Source organism: Rhopilema esculentum, chromosome 10 (assembly GCF_057945365.1).
Source record: "Rhopilema esculentum isolate cy_ngs chromosome 10, ASM5794536v1, whole genome shotgun sequence".
Taxonomy (NCBI): domain Eukaryota; kingdom Metazoa; phylum Cnidaria; class Scyphozoa; order Rhizostomeae; family Rhizostomatidae; genus Rhopilema; species Rhopilema esculentum.
The window spans coordinates 11,000,063-11,019,644 of record NC_142824.1 but is presented as its reverse complement, the minus strand read 5'-3'; the positions used below and the strand labels follow the sequence as shown (position 1 = coordinate 11,019,644).

The 19,582-nt window shown below is 36.8% G+C and overlaps 1 protein-coding gene across 1 annotated transcript; it reads left to right on the top strand.

Annotated features, from left to right (window-relative positions):
• Positions 1-3,881: 3,881 nt before the first annotated feature.
• LOC135684741 (uncharacterized) lies at positions 3,882-18,015 on the top strand. The gene is made up of 3 exons (XM_065200389.2): positions 3,882-4,249; positions 14,369-16,296; positions 17,498-18,015. Exons 1-3 carry the CDS (start codon positions 4,127-4,129, stop codon positions 17,871-17,873), a joined length of 2,427 nt encoding a protein of 808 aa, XP_065056461.2. The 5' UTR covers positions 3,882-4,126; the 3' UTR covers positions 17,874-18,015.
• The last annotated feature ends 1,567 nt before the right edge of the window (positions 18,016-19,582 follow it).

Here is a 19,582-nt window from a genome sequence, read left to right as displayed (position 1 = left end):
TTTTGTTGTGGCTTTATTTGGAGCTAGAATTCCATCCAAACCTTAACAGATTGCAAGCCTTCTACACGGCCGAGAACCGACAAAATGCAAAGAAACAATTTACATTGAGCAACTAAATTCACCCAAATCATGGTATAAAAATGAAAAAATATCAACAAGGAATTTTTAACATTAATTTCTGTGTGTGGTATTAAGTATCAAGACTTAAATTAAAAAATCACTTTGAAAACCTTTTGAACAAAATCTATTAGCATAATCTTCAATTGAAAATATGAAAACATATTCTATGAATAAGTTTCTGACATTTGAAATATAAAAGCCATCGATGGAATAGCTGCAAAATATTTTCTTCTTCGTTTTTCAGGGAATAATGTTTGTTGCACCTAGCTTGGTCGTTTCATGATCAGAGAGAGCTTTTACAATTGTTGTTTGACCAACACAGAGTTAAAGAGATAATGAGATAACGGTGTTGGGAGAGGATCTGATTCACACGCACTCGATTTATCGGTTTTTGAATGGCTCCCGCGAGCAGTTTTGCGTCACAGATCTCTAGGGATATTCATCTATTTCGCAACAGAAGTCTGGCTTTTTACGTAAGACATGGATGTTTAATCCAGTTACGGGCTTTTTATGACTTTTAGTTGATCTCTTGTCAAACCAAGTAATATTTGCTAGATAATATTTGCGTTGCATCCAGCACAGTGCCAGTTACTGTCACGTTTAAGAGACAAATAAACGAACAAGGTTTAGTAAACTGCTGCTTTTAAATATACTAACCAGGGATGTTAAAAGCATCTGAAAAATGAAGGGAACAAAAATTAAAAATAACCCTTTTCAAAGGTATGTTTTCAAACAAGGAACCGCATAGGCCACACCCATTTTCATTATTAGGAGCTACAGCTTTTTGCTTCGGACAGGAGCCCTGAAGAAATCATAAAATCATCAGTTATAACAGAGAGTATAACACCAAAGTTAGGTACTTTAGAAATACGAAAGGATTTTTTCAAAAACTGAAATGGTACGTTTACTTAGAGCGCAATATATTTAAAATTACGTCCCCCTTGCTCCTGCATACTCTGCAGGAGCCAAAAGAAATTTTTCCCGAAAGCAGAGACTCCATGCTACTGATGAAAATAAAGCTTGCAACCAAAAAACTGTTTATGCTTCCATATACTTTCTAATAGTTACTCGAGAATAGTAGGTGAAACAAAAATCCGGATAGTAAATTTCATGTTCTTGATGGAACAGTAGCCTTTTTGATGGAAAAGAGTCAGTTAGCCGGGAAATCGCCTTTAGGTAGAAAAGGTAGGAAAACTATCAGATCACTGCCCTTAGCAAGGACAGAAATAGTATGCAACTGGGTAAAAAAGGAATAAGAACCACATTAAGCAATTTCCGTTAAGCCTTCTCCATGACCAGAAGATCGCGTTGCAGTTGCTCACTGCAATTATAGAGTTCTAGAGTGATTACGTCACAAAAATCGTTTATAGAAATTTCGACTCTGGTTCACACAGCATACATCAAGAAATATCCCTATAAGTGCGAAATCAGCTAGAAATCTTAAAAATTTCTTGAGATATGACCAGATAGGCACAGTCTCTGCCCGTCGAATCACTTTTTCATAACCATGGGTATAGCGGAGGCTAGACGTTTAGGGGGGTGGTACGGGTCTTGCCCGATCATTGTTGCTTCATTGAGAAAAAGTTAGCCGAATTGGCCTAAAATCGATAAATTTTGCTTGATTTGAGGAACTGCAGCCCTAAGCTCCTATGCCTATGTTCATAATTTGATGAATAAAGCCAAAATCCATTAGCAAACTCTCAATCTTTCATTGCCCGTATCTCAATCAGTTCTGAACATTTTCAACTGATTTTTAGTATTGTTTTGTGGTGCTCTTTCAGGTTATGTGGTCAAGAGTCAAAAATTTTAAAAATATATTTTTATTACGCCACACCTTAGAACAGAGCTGTTTAAAGCTGCTGCGATTTCGCAAATTTGATGCATTGTCAATAAGTTGAGAAAGAAGGCGCAAAAAATAAAAATCTGACAAACTTTGATTTCATAACACTAGTTGTCCCATCCTGTGTATTGAACATGAGAACAGTTGCTAGAAACCAAAGAACCGCGTGATTTAATGACAGGCCAACTCTTACTTCTATTAAAGCTAACTGTCTTATGGTCTGTTAGTGAAACATGAATAGAAAATTGACAATAACATTATTGATTTCTTCAGAAGAAATGCGTTTCCTTGGTTTATTGAGACAGTTTAATCTAGAACCGTTAGTTCATGTCTTCGTTTTTCATTGATCAATTGAAATCAAGATAGCGATGAGGAATTTTATTTACCAAACTCAGAGTGTTTGTGGCAGCTGTTTTGAAAGAATTTTTCTTTTGGAAAACACAAGTCAGCGACAGACTAAGAAGAGAAACAATTTGATAAACAGTAGATTTGGCTCAACCAAAAACAAAATGCTCTTGCTAAAACCGTCACAATGCATGCAAAGACATGCCGTTTATCAGTGTCATTTTATTACTTGCAAAACACAACAAACATTTAGGCAAAAATATAAATTTTTGTACCCCTGAACAAGGAATGTTTGCACCCCAGACTGAAAGATAGTGTAACCTTCCAGGATGTTCTATCAAATATATACTAGATTTGAAATTCTTTATTGCTATAATCTAAAAGATAAATTAAAAATATAGATGGATTTGGGTTATAGAATCAATAGGATTAATATGCAGGGGTTAATATGTTTGCGAAGGTGTTTTTCCTACTATTACAGCTAAATTGTCCTTTCTTTTGCTGATCCTCATATTTCTTGAAAATTTGTGATTTTGAGCCAATTATAAGCTTAAACAATTCTTAAGCGACAGAATATGCGAATACTGTAAGAATCAAAATAGAAAATTCAATCTCTGCTACTGTTCTCATTCATCGTAAAAAAAATAAGAAATGAAAGACGCTAGCAGTATACAAGCTTTTAGTAATATATCTCAAGCCTTTTGCGTCCAAATATCCAACTGTCGATTAAACTGAATTTGAAGCCTGAAATTTTTTTTTATTTTCGAGCTTCCATTCTTTTTATCAAATTGTTACATAAACAAGGTAATGAGTAGACTGGTTTAAAGGGCAAAACTCATATATCTTTTATATTTTAAAGTTTTATATGACTTCTAGTATATGGATGTGGGACGATAGATTGCCCTAGCCATCTTTAAAGAGAATTTGAAAAAGTTGTTCAGGGACTGAATGAGAACTATAGAAAGGCAAATTTTTCCATCAGTTTAATGAGCACCCGAGCACCTAATGCAGACATCAACGCATGCAGCTATGCAGCCCTATTCATGTTTTTAAAAAGTCAGAGATCCTTCAAGCCACAGTGTTTTTTTTGGTAGACAAACGGTTTGCCTCTTAGCCTATCATTCATGAATCTAACCTAAAGAAATTTTTAAATTTTTTTTACAACATCTTCTGATTCTCAAATCCATTTACAAGTTAAAACAAGTGGACCTAGGACAAGTAACATGCATACGAAATCTTCAATAGTGGAAGACTCAACAGAAGAACTCAACTAGACCCACCTAGATGGTGGAACCATTTCTGTGCCAAATGGCTTGCAAAGAAATTTTATTTGCCAAGGCGATGTTCCTAATTCAGGCAAATCATGGAAAATCAGTCGATACGTTACGATAGTGACATTTGACGATAATCTAGCTACGAACCTATTAGCAAAGCTTTAGGTGGTTTAAGCGTGGTTAGCGCTTCTTATGGGAAAACGGGCCGAAATGAATAGAGAATAATCATAACTGTACGACGCAAAAGAGGAAATGGTGAATCTCCCGGGGCAAAGCCATTAATTGTTTTCGCTCCTTCGCAACAAAGGTTCTTCTTAAGGCTGCCACAGTAATGTAATTAACAATGTATTAAATTAACGTGGGACAGAAAGAGACGAAACGGAGCTCCGCCTTGCACGAGGGTAGTGCAAATAAAAGAGGTGTTCACGCAGAAAGCCAGCAAACCCCACTGCCGACTGGCGAGTTCGGACATCGTAATTCCTGGCTTAGGAATCCAGCTCAGACTTCTTTGCCGGTACCCAAGACAGAACGAGAGGATTTTCTGTAGATGAAAATGCATTTATACAACGTCAAGCCCTTTTACAAGGCTGTTTTTGTGTTTCATTTGTTAACAACATTGGCAGTTGCAGATTCATCAAAAGATGGCAAAACAGAAGGAAAGCATCAAGCTGTAAGTCTTTATAACATTTATGATTCAGTACTATATTTTGCAAATTTCTTTGACATTTGCTTTCAGTGATCTAAAAATATTCCTTGGAATAGAGTTTGTAAAATGGTTCTTTTTAGCAAACATCTCATCATTTTTAGCAAACATCAATTTCGGGTTCTTTTTAGCAAACATCTCATCATTTTTAGCAAACATCAATTTCGTATCAATCATATTTCGAACGCATTTTGATAGTTTACCCTGAATTCGAGAAAGGAAGATTGCCATTTTTTTTTCTCGATTTTTTTCTCGGTGTCTTTGCTCGGTGGCTATTCATCGTCATGACCCTTCGGGTTTGAATTCGAATTGATTAAAGTCGTTGAGGTTTCCCCTTGCAGCCAACTTTTATCATTTCCGATATTTTATCAAACTTTTTGTTACATATAAACGCTTTTCAAAAAGTGCCGTCGCTATGGGTTCAAACCTCACTTTTATAACACATATATTTACGTCTTTTAAGTCTACAGAAAATGACGCATCGGCATTGCACACAGAATATGTGGTTTCAGTATCTAAATTTTGCAGACATTTGTGATCTTTTCATGCACTCGCATCTATTAAATTACCTATACAGACCACTCGCAAAATAAAGCTATTTTCAATGCCATTGGCTCGAAGTCTTTATTGCCACCCACAGTTCAGTTGTATCTAAATTTTACTTGATTTTTAATTTGTTAGGCTAAACAAACCTAACTCTTATTCTGTGGCAAACAAAACCTGAAGCATGCTTCGAGATATCGGAACGTGAATTTTGATGAATGCAAAATCTTTGATCTGTTCCGCTGAAAAACAAATTAACAAAACGATACAGTAAATAAAAGGGCTAAGTTATCTACACTGAACTCACTATGCAACAGAGCTCGTTCAGATTGCTCGCTAAAACCAGACCTTCGACCCGGGCTGTTTTCGTTTTTAAAAGTTCTCTAGCAATCTCTTCAATATGAAACCACATTTAAATTTGAAAGACTGTGTCAATCAGCACTTCACCAGATACATTTACGGGTCGATAATCTTCTCATTTAGTGTCTGCAAATTTAGTTTACGGCGTGTTTCATTTATGTTTATAACATTTGTGTTAAGAAGGGGGATAGTGTCGTTGCTTTATCTTTATTAAAAGTGGCTAGTTAACACATTTTTGAATTAAGAAATTCATGTCACATATTGCACGATTTCATCATCATTTGAGCATAGAGATATTTTCATCATTTTATAGTTTTAAGTACTTCCTTTATAAAATTTGGGAAACATTTGAGTTTTTCTTTGTAAATACTGGTATAGATAGAGGTTCTGATTGCTTATGAACTGTCATAAAAAATATCTTGTTTATGTTTGCTATCATAGTGAATTCGCTTCAGTTATATTAATTCTCGAACTCTGTAATAAGAAAAGTTCTTATGAACACTAGAACAGCTTTTCACAGTACAACCTTTGCATAGTTTTAAGCAGATCTTTAACAGGGATAGACGCGATGAGTTCTCGATGTCATTTGAAGAGATATCACTAATAATAATATAGAAAATAGAATATTTAACCAAGACTTAACTCATAAGGTGTGAATTGCATATATCAATCATATTATACTGTATAATATATCAATTGGGGTCCTGAGCTTTAAACAAAATCATGACCCATGTCACGCAGCGCACAAGAAAGATCACATTCAGAGAATAAGAAGGATTTGTCGAAATTGTGCTACAAGAAGCAGCTTAACAATATCCTTTTAACGGTGCCCATAAGAAATGAATCTCGTTGCGCGGTTTAGGTTTTCAAAAACGGTGACCATGCGATATACGATTTCACAGATGGAAATGCTCTGGGCACAAAACGATAAAGTTGGCTTTTGAATAAATGGAGTGAACTATCGTTGTTGATTCATCTATTGTTTTACCGATGCAACAGGAGGCAAAGGTGTATGAATCTCTGGGTGTGGTCAACCCCACGCATCTCACGTTGAATTGATCTTTCCTCTTGTGCTTTCAATGTGGTGAGTTCAACCATAGCAAGTTCAACGCAAGGACTGCACTTTGAACTTCAAAGTGGGGGAGGCGTAATCAAGAAATATGGCGGTTATCGCATATTGACAAAAGACTGTCATTAATAATGGAAGGGGTGTCTACTGGTCCTACCCCTTTGGCACAGCCCTAGCCAAAGCTATTCACAATACGAGATTTATTTCAGGCAAAGATTTGATCCATAGAAAAAAGAGCATTCACTAAGGGTGAATAAGGTAAGTGATGTTAATCTGGTCTGCAAAGAGAATTGAGGGCATACTTAGAACAAAAAGTTGTGGGTACAAAGGAGGCACCGCATATTCTTTAAAATTATCCATTTTGACATCAAGCTGTAATCCGTATTGCTAGCTCTAAAAAGCTCCTTTTTGTGAAACATTCCTCTGGGTATATATAATTCCTAGGGTAGAGTTTTCGATCTATGTTCTGACGTTTTATACTCTGAAGAGTGTCAGACGAAAAGCTTCAATATACTCAAATTTTTGCTTTTTTCAAAGCCATTAGTAATAGCTATCATGAATGAAAATCTTAATTATCATATTTGTGACTCCTGAAAACACCGTGCTGTGAAAACTGGACTGTAAAATTCATTTGGAGAATATCCAGCATAAAATGAGGATACGATTTAAAGGCTATTCCTGCAGAAGCAATCTTTTGAGTTTACTGAAAAGGCATCGCTGCCTGTGCTTAGTTACTGTAGAAATTATCTACCTAAAATCTTTAATATCATCCTCTTTAACTTGGGCATGTCAATTGACTATGAGCAGACAAGCTGTTTATGAAAAGATATGTCGAAAATCAATTCATTGAAGAAACGTGTAATCTACACGTGATCGCCTGCTTACAATATAAATTGAACAAAGCATCAATCAAAGAGCATCAGGCTGTGCTCTTTGTTGAATTTCTAGAGCCGATTTGAGTCGCAAGAAAGTAGGCAGTACTGCCTTTGCTTAGCTTCTAGCTGGTAAGTTCCCTTTTTGGAAGCAAATGGGTACCACCATGTTAATTTAAGGGTATGTTGGCGTAGTGGGGTATGCACCTCCTGCATGTTTTGGTCACAAGTGCTTAGCCATAGACGCTCTCACTCGACGAGGTTAGAGTTTCGCAGAAGATTTTTCGGTTGCCTTGTTGCCGGAGAGGGTGTTAGGGAGTCTTCCAGCCACTCTATCTTTCAAAATTTTGAGATGCAATTGCGGTTTGGTCCAGTGGCTCAGACTATTGCTTACGTGGGTAGGACCAATTTTGGACTGTTGCAAGGGATGGTCCAGCATCATCCCAATTTTCATGAAAAACATGACGTCCATATTTTTGTAACTGACTGGCCCTCGCTATTGTGGTGCGTGGGAAGAATGTGACACCTCTCTAGGGAAAAATTACGTTACAAAAACTATAAGGTTTTGGCATGTATGGGTGCTTCGTCGGTGAATTTTTAGACTTATCGGCAAACAGAGGATGCCACATACAATTTGTCTGCAAATGAACCCCGAACACACCCTATAGCATAATAGCTAGTGACAGCCCTGGTTAATCAAACTACTAGAAAGAGGTTTGAAGAATTTTTCTGACCACATTCTTCCACTTGCCAAAACGAGGTTAATTTCTTTTCGCAAGGGTAAGGCAATATTCATTTATGTATGTTTGGGCCTTGTCAAAGCGACATTGAATGAGATCTTGGCATTATTTGCGTGCAAAAGGGGCGTAGCTGTGGAAATTATCGGGTATTTCAGGCACTTGGGTGAACCAGAAACGCCAACAACATTCAGATTATTCTCTGGATCCGCCCTGGCTGTGTTGATGGTTTTAGCTTCAATATACCTTAATTACATATCGCACTTTGTACTGTCAATTTTGGTAGCATCCTTCCAGAGGTTTGCTATGTGTGGCACGTGGCATTCTCTTTTAATTTTTCATTACTTTTGCAAGGCCTTCAAGGCATATGCAGGCTTAACAGTTTCTGTGCAACCATCATTATCTCAAGTAAGTTTATCCGAATATCGCTCTGCATCTGCATCAGCTTTGCCTAATAAAAAATACCAACAATGGTGTGTTGTTATTGTTGGTATAATCGTTCTTTAGACCATTTCAAGAGAAGATAAAGATTATTATTATGTATTAGGTGACTAGCGAGCGAAGAAATCTCTACTTGTAACTACTATATCCACTGGAAAGTGATTGTAGCAACTGAATCCTTCCCCTGTACTGGACTAGACCAGCAGTATATTACCACGATAAAATCATAATCTATTAGCAATTAAAAAGGCCCTTCAAGGCTTATTTTAAGAATGCAAGAATTGCTCCACACCTATTTTACGTTATACCTGCAGTCACTCAAAAAACACGACCAAGAGCGAAAATTCCCATTGATAGATCACTAGCTCAAATGATCAGAATCGAATTAACAGACTGATCTTACAATTAATCCGTTGTATATGACTGACTGGTCTCGTTTAAGTCTGTGATGACCCTTGGACTAACAACTTCTTTTTTAATGTGTAAGCAAAACTACAATATATTGACACTGCTTTCTTGGTCTGCACCATTTTAAGTGACTATACTGATACGCATATTCATATCTATTGCGAATGAATAACGAAATAAACGGAATGGGAACTTTGCAAAAGCGAACGTCTTCGACAGGCAAAATTTCGACTTTGCTGCAAATAAGCAGCTCCAACTTTAAAACGAGATCATTTAACTCCAAAATATCCAATTTATATACTCAATGTAGCATGCTATAAACTGAATGAAATTATGCCAGATCAGTGTTTACCAGTCTACTTGGAAAATTTCCAACTTTTTATAACCTAGAGATTCACGAGTCCGTAATCTTCAGGCTCAAAATCCTTACCATACTTGTGCATATTCGCTTTTAACAGTTTGTTACGAATGTGGACTAGCTGTGGTCTGTTTTGGCTTCATATGGAGAGTCTCAATGTAGTTGGTAGTCTGTGATAATCTCTACTCAAAAGTTTTTACGACAGATACACACAGGACTAATTTCAAACAACTTTCACTAACATTGTGCACCAGTATAATCCCGTTTAACAAGTGAATGTGTCAAATGTGAGCGTTCTAATGCTTTTCATCTGCCACACAAGTTGTTACAACTTCCTAAAAAAAATTAGCAACCATTTTATCCAACATCTTTCTTGAAGTCAACTGGATGACAATTGATTCTTAATTAGTCATCAACGTAAACAAAGACCAGGCATTTCGTAATCCATCGAAATTATTCTACAAATCTAGGTCACAATAAGTCATTTGTAAAGGAAAAAGGTATCAATGAGTACTTTATCGAACACTGTATCATGTAAAATCTATAGAAGTCTGGTTTGGTCTTTCATTTGTAACCAGAACGAATAAATTAACAGTTCTAGTAATAGCCTTCATGTTACTAACTAGCCTCTCATTCATTGGCCAGATTTTTCCATTTCGACAACAACTGCTATTTTTACAAAAGAAAAATGTAAATTTAGAAGAACGATAGAACGCCAACATAAATTTAGAGGAATGATAGGACGCAGACTAATAAGCCAGCATTACGTGCAAATTATACAGTTTTCTTTCGGGGAGGTCTAGCCTTATGAAACGCTGATGTCATGCTAGAGCAGCCCTAATGTCAATAGTCGGCTAGGCACACATATCCAAAGATGTTTTAAATCCATTCTGTTTTTGTTCGGTTATCAGCATTAGAGTCTAATATATCTGGATTGGACAAGATAATCACTGCTGAATGAGATGAAGCAAGTTAGTTCGCGTAATTAACTACAAAGCATACTCTGGGTGAGTACTAACTGCACGTGCTAGAATTGGAACATCTCCTGGCCGTGAGAGATTGTTAGAAGAACCAAACCCAGATTGTGACATCAGAGAGGGAGAGCCGGAATTGTAGATCTAACGATCCACCTTACGCATTTAAAGAATGCAGGTCCTGGAATAATAATTGGAACCTATTCAGTAAACAATGGCTGGTCTTCTCCTTAAATCCCTAGCCATCTTATGCGCTCTTCCTTTTCTAAGCAAAATTGCTCCTAGGAACTATAAGCTAAAACCAACTAAAAGACCTAAAAGACCGTTATGCTTGCTAGGAACTTAAAGCTAGGAACTAAAAGACCGTTGCATAAAGGCCGCTGATCTCATTCTTGCTTAGATGGAAAATGAAGGACTTCTATTCATAATATGATGTTTGTATTCAGATAATGGCCTATCTAAGAACCACAACAAGATATTATATGTAGCGAAATTGCTTAACTCGGTCATCTGTTGCTCGGCTTAATATTCTTGTTTTCTCGAGTCATAAACTAAACGGACACCTAAAATTATTTGTCAGAAGAAGAGATTGGATTATCAAGCTCTCAATTTAGCTGTAAATCTTCTATTAACATATCGTTTTTCGTGGACTTTATATAACTTGTAAATGAATTGGGTGTTAAGTGAGTGATTCAACACTTTAAATGACATATTTTTCTACCAGGGAAAAGAAATATATATCTGGATTTTTCAAAGCGTCAGGTGTCAACCCACTTACTGATTAAACTTTCCACATAAGCATGATGAATCTCATTAACTGTGCTAGGTCAAGAAATCACATACGATTCTCTGAAGACCTTTGAACTAGGCCATTCCAAAGTTCTGTATAAAGGATATTTGTTACAATAGTATTGTAGGGTCATAGAGCAAAAACGCTGTGTTCTACGTAGGTGTTCTTTAAGCTCACAATCATAGCAACCTTTTATCGATGGTGGTTCCCTCGATATCTCACACCTGTCTTTCTTATAAGCAGTGGCGGCGCCAGCTACTGCAGAGTGGGAGGGTAATGGGTGTTGCCCGTGAGACCACGCCCTATTGACCTCGTTTAAGTTCGTTTGGTTTTTAAACAAAATGAAAGTGAGTTTTACTAGTAGCTTGCCTCACCCTGGTAGGTCGCTAGCGTAGCTTTTGATGTTGATAACATAATCAACAGCTTTTTAAAACATCAAAAATTGTTTAAAATTTAAATATTCGTTAAACACATACGTGTTCGTGTTTAAATATTCCATAAATGTCCCAATACATTGCCATTTCAGCATCAAAATAATCAAATTAAAGTGACATGGCACTCAAAAACATGCAGTAGGGTGATATTGTCTCCATATTTCTTATCAATATTCTAATAACTAACGTAATTTTGAATTCTTTACAAGTCTTTAATGCACATCAGAAGTTACTGCATAATTCAATTAGCGCTATTAAATGTTGGCTCAGTGTCATGGTCTAAGAAGGGGACATAAGCTACTCGTGCAACCACACAACTTCTTATCAAAGAACTGTGAATTTCATATCTGATTGCTAAATGAAAAGACAACAAAAAATTGTTGCTTTCAAATTATAACGACTATGCTGAACAGAGAAATTGTGTATCTAAAGAAGCTTTGCAAAGAAAGAAGTCAATACCTGTGGCATTTTAAGTACATCTATTTTAACCTTATCGGGTCTTTTCCCTTTGCGTGATCATCAAAGTATTCTTCAGAGGTTGCTTTGCGAGCATATTTCTAATTATAAAGTCAAGTATTTTCATTGATTATTAACGCAATCGGCATGTGTGGTAGCGTACCAAAGATTAATACTTTTTTGATTGCAACATTTCCTGAGCAAAAGCAATTTTGGATAATTTCCGGTGCTCGACCGATTGAATTTTTTATACCGTCAAATGAGCATCGCCAGCATTATGATTTCTTCTCTGAATTATAATTTGAAGACCACCATGAAGACATTAATATTAGGATAAATGAGAGTATTTCCATATCAATTGGGTCGTTGAATGCGCTAGATTAAGGTCCTAAGTCATGACATCATGATTCTAATATAGGTTACACTAGGTTACACTTTCTTTGATAAAACGGGGTTAACATACAGTAGCAAGGACATGATTACAAAAACTTATGATATGATTAAAAATACTAATATTCTACAAGATAAATTTTGCTATTCCAAAAGCAGTGGCGGTTTTAAGAGGTCCAGGGGAAGCATGGCCACAGGCTCCACGCTTATGGTAGCCAAAAGGGGCCCCACAACTAAGAAAAAAGAAAGAATTTTAAAGAGTGAGTCCAAAAAACCGCCACTGTCCAAAAGGCATTGAAGGACATAGCTATGTAACTTCGAAAGCATTGCATCTACCTTATGCTAAATGAAACTGTACTTTTTTGAAGATATAAAAGAGAAATAGTTTTCAAATGTATGGAACCTATGAGCAATGATGACAAAAATCCACGCCCTTTGACTCCAGAACGGAGAACTGCATCGCTAAATCAAAGACTTTCTCTTATTGGTCTCCACAACAAATCGACGAAGAAAGCTGACCACTTAGCTAGAATATTATTCTTAGAAATGCCTTGACAGTCTTCAAATTATTAACAGCTTTCCGTTTGAAAAATATTGTAAAAACTCTTTGTCTTCACCATTTACAAGCAAATAGGCTAGCTTTGCCCGTTAAAGTATTATTTGAGATAAATGTTAATCTTTCGCCTGATCTGCGTGAACCGAATCAATTTACAGCAGAAAACACAAGACAAATATGAATCAACAAATCGTATTATAAAACAAGAAGTCTACAGGATTTTTCCCACCGCCAAAATACGAAAATAGAACTCATTGAAATCCAAGTTCAAGTCTATTTTAAGTTTCAGGAGACTTTTCTAAGTAATAAGTTCACGTGTTAAATAGATAACAAGATAAACATACGAATAAAAGACTTACAATAAACCAGAGATCCTAAAGGAAAAAACTGCAAGAAAAATGCTTTTTTCTCCCTTTGATTCTCCGGCAATCATTTTTATAAAATATTTACTTAATAAAAACAACATTTTAATTAACCTTGTTTTTGCTTTATGATGTTTGCCAGAACATCAAATAAGGAATTCAATGTTACTTTTAACCAATTCCGAACATTGCGTGCCATTCAGGCGTAACTAGATTACATATGTGTAAGCCTTATACGAATAGCCGACAGGGTTCACGTAAAATGGCTCATAACATTTTTAATTAAAAACGATCGTATTCAACTATCGATCTTTATAGAGGGCTGAAAAGCAGGTCAGAGCAGGTGACAATGGTAATATAACAGAGAGCCTGCATTGTCGCCTCAAATATTACAGTAGCGGACACGTCGCCCTCAGTTCTTGGCAGGATCAATTTTTATATCGTCTAAATTTGATGAGAAAATTTTGGGGGAGGGGTAATATTTCGACAACGTACTTTTAGTGATGTAATCCTATAATTTCAAACTGCCTCTACGTAGCCAAAAGTTGGTAATGGCCATTCCTCTCTGATGAAATTGGCGTTCCCTGTTGGAAAAAAGGTGTTTTGTGATGGTAAAAAGGGCGTGGCCTACAATTGTTTGCTTAGTCCCCCCCCCCCACCAGAGCTTAGTGGCTGGCGTTGCCGTTAGCCTGCATGACCTTACAGGCATACGTTTTAGGCAAGCTTAAACTGAGTTGATGAGCATGAGCGGTTGTGAAAAATTACTGTAGAAGCACATTTTCGTTACAGGAATTGCCGTTGTGAAAATTTAGAATGGAAATGCCATTTTCTTGTATCCACATTATGAAAATCAATGGCTTTTATTGGCTGAAACTAATGTAACTAAAGTAAACCTAATGTATTGAAAGGTACTATGAGTTTTTGAGGTTATATTCCCCGAAAGATCTTCAAAAATCTTGCTCTTTCTTTCCATGGCAATGTCAAATGCATTTCTAAATACTAAAATAATCTTGAATCAACTGTTAGAGAAACCCAGAACAACTGATTTCGATGAAAACACAATTTTTATTTTCACTCTATTTTTATTTAGTTTTTCGTTTCCTTTTTAATGATCCTTACAAAAAATGTATCACATAAAGTAAATTAACCGATGATGAAGATATTTTGAAGTTCGCTGGAACAAAAGGTACTCAATAGTTTTAGAAAACCTTTTGAATCTGATCTTGTTTCGGATTGTCTAGTTAATGAGACAACTTAAAAAATTGTTTTAGAGTGATCCATGGAAAATACTTTTGTGCAGTTCTAATACTTTGCTATTCTTGCTTCTGTCCTGCAGGAAAAGAACTTGAAAACTTTGGGCGGTTTCGAGATGTTCTCCATGCTTGATTTTCCTCGCAGCAGCCTTGGCAAATATTCTTCAGATCCAGTGCAAGGAAAAATATACACCTCTGAAGAACTGACCCATACAAATGGAATTTTGACTGATCATGACGTCATCGAGGATGTTACTCCAGAAAGTAATAGGAAATCCATCACGTTGTCGGCACCAGTCTACAAGCCCGTCATAAATGACGATTTGAAGAAACCCAATGCAAATAGTAAAAAGAAAGGAGGCCAGTTGCAACACTTGCCGCAGAGCAGCACAGACGCATTTGCCAAGACAAAGAACAACAAATTCTTGCTGACATTAGGAAGAAAACTTAACAATGGCAAGAAAGGAGGATTATATGAAAGTCGCTTCTACTCGGGTTCAAGCGAGAGAAATCCAAAGAATTCACTGCGTCTGAATTATATCACTGATGCACAGGACAACTCTTACAAAGGTATAAAAACTGCTTCGAGAGGAGACGACCGTGCTTCAAAGCCTAAAAACAAATCAAAAGTCGATCTTCTATACCAAATTCAAAAATCAGTTGCATTAGAAAGGCAACCAGTTTTAGACAGGCACCCGACCCGTAGCATGGTACCTAGAGACAAAATTTTGAGATCACCTCCAGCCAGAAGGTACAATTTACGGGATTTATTGGCAAAACGAGCCAAATCGATATCCAAAAAAAGAGTGAACCCAGGTCGACCAGTTAGAAATCCAAGCTTTCCAAGTGAAAGAGACTTTTTTTTCTTTAAAGATGCGTTTGAATATGGAGCGAAATTCCTAGCAAAAAAGTTTATTAGCAACGAAGAGCCAGATACAATTGCCTTAAACGAAGATGTAAGAACAGCAGCCCCAGAAACGAAACCTACTTTATGGAAGAACGACTTTGAAAAAATAAAAAATGAAGTGAAAGACAACTTTGCCAAACAATTCCGTCTAGCAGGGAGCAAAACGAAATCATCTACAGACTTAGGCCCTACAAGTATTCCGGTTCCTACACCATCGACCTCACATCAAAAACCAAGTACAAGTCAAAACGACCAAAAGCTGAACCTCATTCACGAAAATGGAAAACCACCGCTCGTCCTAAATATGACAACAAATGCACCGAAAGCTTCTAATAAATCCCCTAAAACTGCATCAGGTAAAAAATTGCTTAAAGTATATTCAGAATCAACGCAAGAAACAAGTACGTCTTTGTTGAAAAGTAAGGTCAAGACCATTATTGTGCCTCTAGTCACAACAGTTTCTGGGAAGACGACGCAAACAAAAACAACATCTCCTATTCAACAAGTAAGAAAAATTCTAAATATGAATAAATTTCAAACAAAAAGAATTATTACAACAAAGTTGTCTACGGGATTGAATATAATACCCGCGAAAAAAACATCACAAGTCATTACCCAAACAACGCAAAAGCCAATTGTAGCCACTACTTTGGAGCGAAGAACAACCTTAAAAAAATCTTCGCCATCAAAATATTTTAAAGACAGATTATCAAACCAAGCAAAGAACAATCAAGTGAAAACAACAAAAGTAATCGTTGACTCAAAATTATCAAACAGACTTATCATCAAATCGCAGAAGAAGAAAAGTCGTAATCGTGTAACCCGAGTTTACAAACCTGAGCAAAGAGTGTACAAGATCCCCGAAAGCAGAATGCCATCGCATTATTACCGTAAGCCATGCCCAAGTAAGGTTGACGCAATGTTCAAAGGCCAAGGCGGTAAAATCTATGCAATCGATGGAGACCTAGTGTATGTCCTGGATAGGTATGGCATAGAAAGGGGACCACTTCCAATCAATTTCGTATGGCCTTACGTTGAAGCGCCCATCCAGGACGGACATTTCAGAACGCAAGATGGGAAGACGATCCTGTTTTTCAAAAACAAGTGAGTAACATTTTCTGGCCTTATTGAAATTCACTATTCCTAAAGCGAAGCGTAACGTTGCTCTTATCATATCAATCAATCAATCGAAGTCTTGCTGCAGACCTGAATTGAGGATGGGCTAGCTCATAAACACGGCCTTGTTAATATGGGGAAACTACAAAATCGGTCTTTCCCTTCAGAGTTCAGGCAGGGCTAGCGTTTGCAAGAGTTGAGCGAACCATATCAATGCAATGACGTCACTGGACCATCGCGATGAAGCTGTCTGTGGCTTCGATAAAAATAAAATATTCTTTTGCGAAGCAACATCGTAAATTGTTTCACTATACCGAGAACCGGTCGTTTGAACTAATTAAGCTAATCTTTCTCACTGCAAAAAGAAGCATTCCACATTAAATGCTAAAAGAATTTTCAATCCTCTGTGTAACCAGAGATGCAACTTCACCCCATGCATTCCATCTGCTCAGCTCTAGTTTCACCTAAGTGATAATCTGTAGTGCGAATCTTTCAAGAGTTGAGAAAACATGAAAAATCGCCGCTGTACACAAAGTCATTAAGGGACCAATGCAAGCTCATTCAACATGTCCATATTTTATAGTTGGAACATTTATAGCGTTTTCAGACAAGTTACCTGGTATTTTTATTGTAATTGATACAATTTTGGTTTTAACAGCTTTCGGAGAGCTATTGGCAGTCAAGGTTAAATAACATAGTTTCTTCCATTTTTCTTCTAATCACCTCGTTGTATAAAATGAAAGAACAAGAGCTCTGAATTGCGCAGGTGCTTGACAAAATTTATCAAAAACCTTTCCTTTCTATCTTCATAAAATGTGAAACTTATTCCCTAGTTGCAAAACATTTTGTAATAAACAAGTTTCATGATCGATTTACTTTTAAGCTTTTTAATCTTTTGAACGACACTTTCCTTTCTTGCTTATTACCGAAACACCTTTGTGCAGTCAAAGTTTCACCGTAGAAGGGTTTAAAGTCTTCATTATACTAGGAAGCACGTTGGGTGTCATCTTGACTTGTGTTATCTTGCTAACAAAGACAGAATGCTTGACAAAGCCTGTGCCTTAGCTTGTATATATTATTATCTCTAAACAGATATTAATTTCTTGTGAAAAAAATTAAAAAGAAATTTTATGAGGGTTAGTTTTGCCTTATTAGTAGACATACATTGACTATCTTTCATCTCTCGAAGGTATGCTGTCTATATGAACGACCGCGATCTGATCACACCCCCGAATGACATCCAGGCGCTGGGTTTGCCCAGTGCCTTTGGACAGGTTGATGCAGTTGCTTCTTGGACTGGTAACGGACGTACCTACTTCTTCAAGGGGAATCAATATTGGAAGTACAATGACTACTACCAGAAGCTGGAAACTGGCTACCCTAGAAGCATCCAGCGTTACTGGCACGGGGTTCCTGACGATGTTGATACGGCTTTTATCGCACCAAACTCGTACCTCTATTTTATCAAAGATGGACTCATATACAAAATGAATTATTACGGAGCCTCAGTACAGTATCAATATCCAAAGAAGCTATCTGAAAGTTGCTATGACTTTTTTATATAAGACTAAAGCTAAATGCAATATAATCCACTTAATGCCGTGGAAGAACAAATAAAAAAACCCTGCTAAAAACTGCTGGTATCTATGCGCTTTACGAAGACAAAAACTTTATTGATGATGACAAAGTCAGCATTGTAATATAAATCAAAGAGGGCATTCATTGCTAGTTATGAATAGCTTGAGTACCTGTAAAACCAAGGGGGTGCACTCGAATTATACAAACGACAGAGGCTTGGCCCAGAGATCTTGTATTGATGTACAATGGCAACTTAACCAAAAGATAACTACTCACTGGCTACTAAACCAAATTAGTGAGTAATCACTATCATGAAGCTCAAACAATAAATTTATTCTGCCACTAGAAACCATCAGCAGGCTTCTCTCCCTAATGATATTCTGAACAAGATATAGGAAGGTAAAGGTTTCCAAGCCCTGTCGAATTTTTATCGGTACACCCCAAGAAAGCAAATCTGTATTTATACTCATAATCTGTATATAATTTTATGCCTTTTAAGCATTTATGACATTCAATTGATCTCAAGGGTAGTTTCCGCATTAGATTGCAGATTTCCAAACTATCTATTCTTTAATTTATCATACGCCTTTTTTAAACTGTTCCAGATTTGCTATTGTATATTTATCAACAGTTAATGATATTGCATTTAAGAAATGGTGCTTCTCGGGAGCACTTCCCAGCAGGCTCGTCAGAAGAGGAAGAACAGACCTTCTGAAGCACCCATGATAAAATAAACCCTTATTATTATTATACCAAATTGTTATCACAGACATAAAATTCTCACATGCCAGACCAAAGACCTACCTGTTTCATTATTTCTTCAAGCTCCCTTTTGACGCTCCTGCTACCCCTTGTTTAGAATTGTGATTGTGAAACGCACATGTCTTTAGTCGTCCTATTTTCTTTGACTTATTTGTACTTACTTTGCATTGTTTAAACATTTGCTTGAGTATCAAAGAAGATCGACAAAATGGCTTTTCTTTTAATAACACTGCTATCTGTAAGCTGTTGATTATCAAACTCCCTTCTGTTAGAATTGGGAAAACAGCGCCAGGAAGAGAAAAAAAGGTACTGGCAAGGGTAGAGTACTAGGGAGAGAACAAAGAGGTTCACCCCAAATTATCGGAAAAAGCTGTAGAAGAAATAGTTACTTACTTTTGGTATTTTCAATGGGCACAGCTGTTGAAAAGATTTCCTAAAATTGCGTCGAGTGGTATGCGTGTATAGTTCAATATCAACCCTCTTTCACCCCACCCCCCCCCCCCCCCCCTCTGAGTAAAATTAAAGGTGGAGGGAGGGAGGGGTGAAAAAGTTTCAACGTAGTCATTTCAACGTTTTCTACAAGAATTAGAAATGTTTATGGAATATTAAAACGTAGAAATAACGTTTTAAATTCGTAGAAATAACGTTTCCAATTAAAAAAGAAAAATCTAAGGAAAGCAGTCACAATGTCATTTTGAATGCCTTTGTCGCAATACATTTCATTTCACAAAAGGGCTGCTTTGCTGAGCACAGTAGGTACGAATCAGATTTACAAAGTCAGTACACAGGGCCTGAATTTTTTCTAAATTCTTGGAAGAATATACCCATTTTGGCTTTGATCAGTGGTGGCGCTAGGTTTCCTCCGACAAAGGGGCTAGCACTTCCGACGGAGGGGCTAATTTTTTTAGAGAACGATAGGGCTAGGGGGCGACAA

Bases quoted from the DNA above. Each gene is read 5' to 3' on its own strand.
- LOC135684741 (XM_065200389.2), top strand. From the start codon at position 4,127: ATGAAAATGCATTTATACAACGTCAAGCCCTTTTACAAGGCTGTTTTT. The intron at 4,250-14,368 runs GTAAGTCTTTAT...TCTGTCCTGCAG, and splicing joins CAGAAGGAAAGCATCAAGCT to GAAAAGAACTTGAAAACTTT. The intron at 16,297-17,497 runs GTGAGTAACATT...CATCTCTCGAAG, and splicing joins ATCCTGTTTTTCAAAAACAA to GTATGCTGTCTATATGAACG.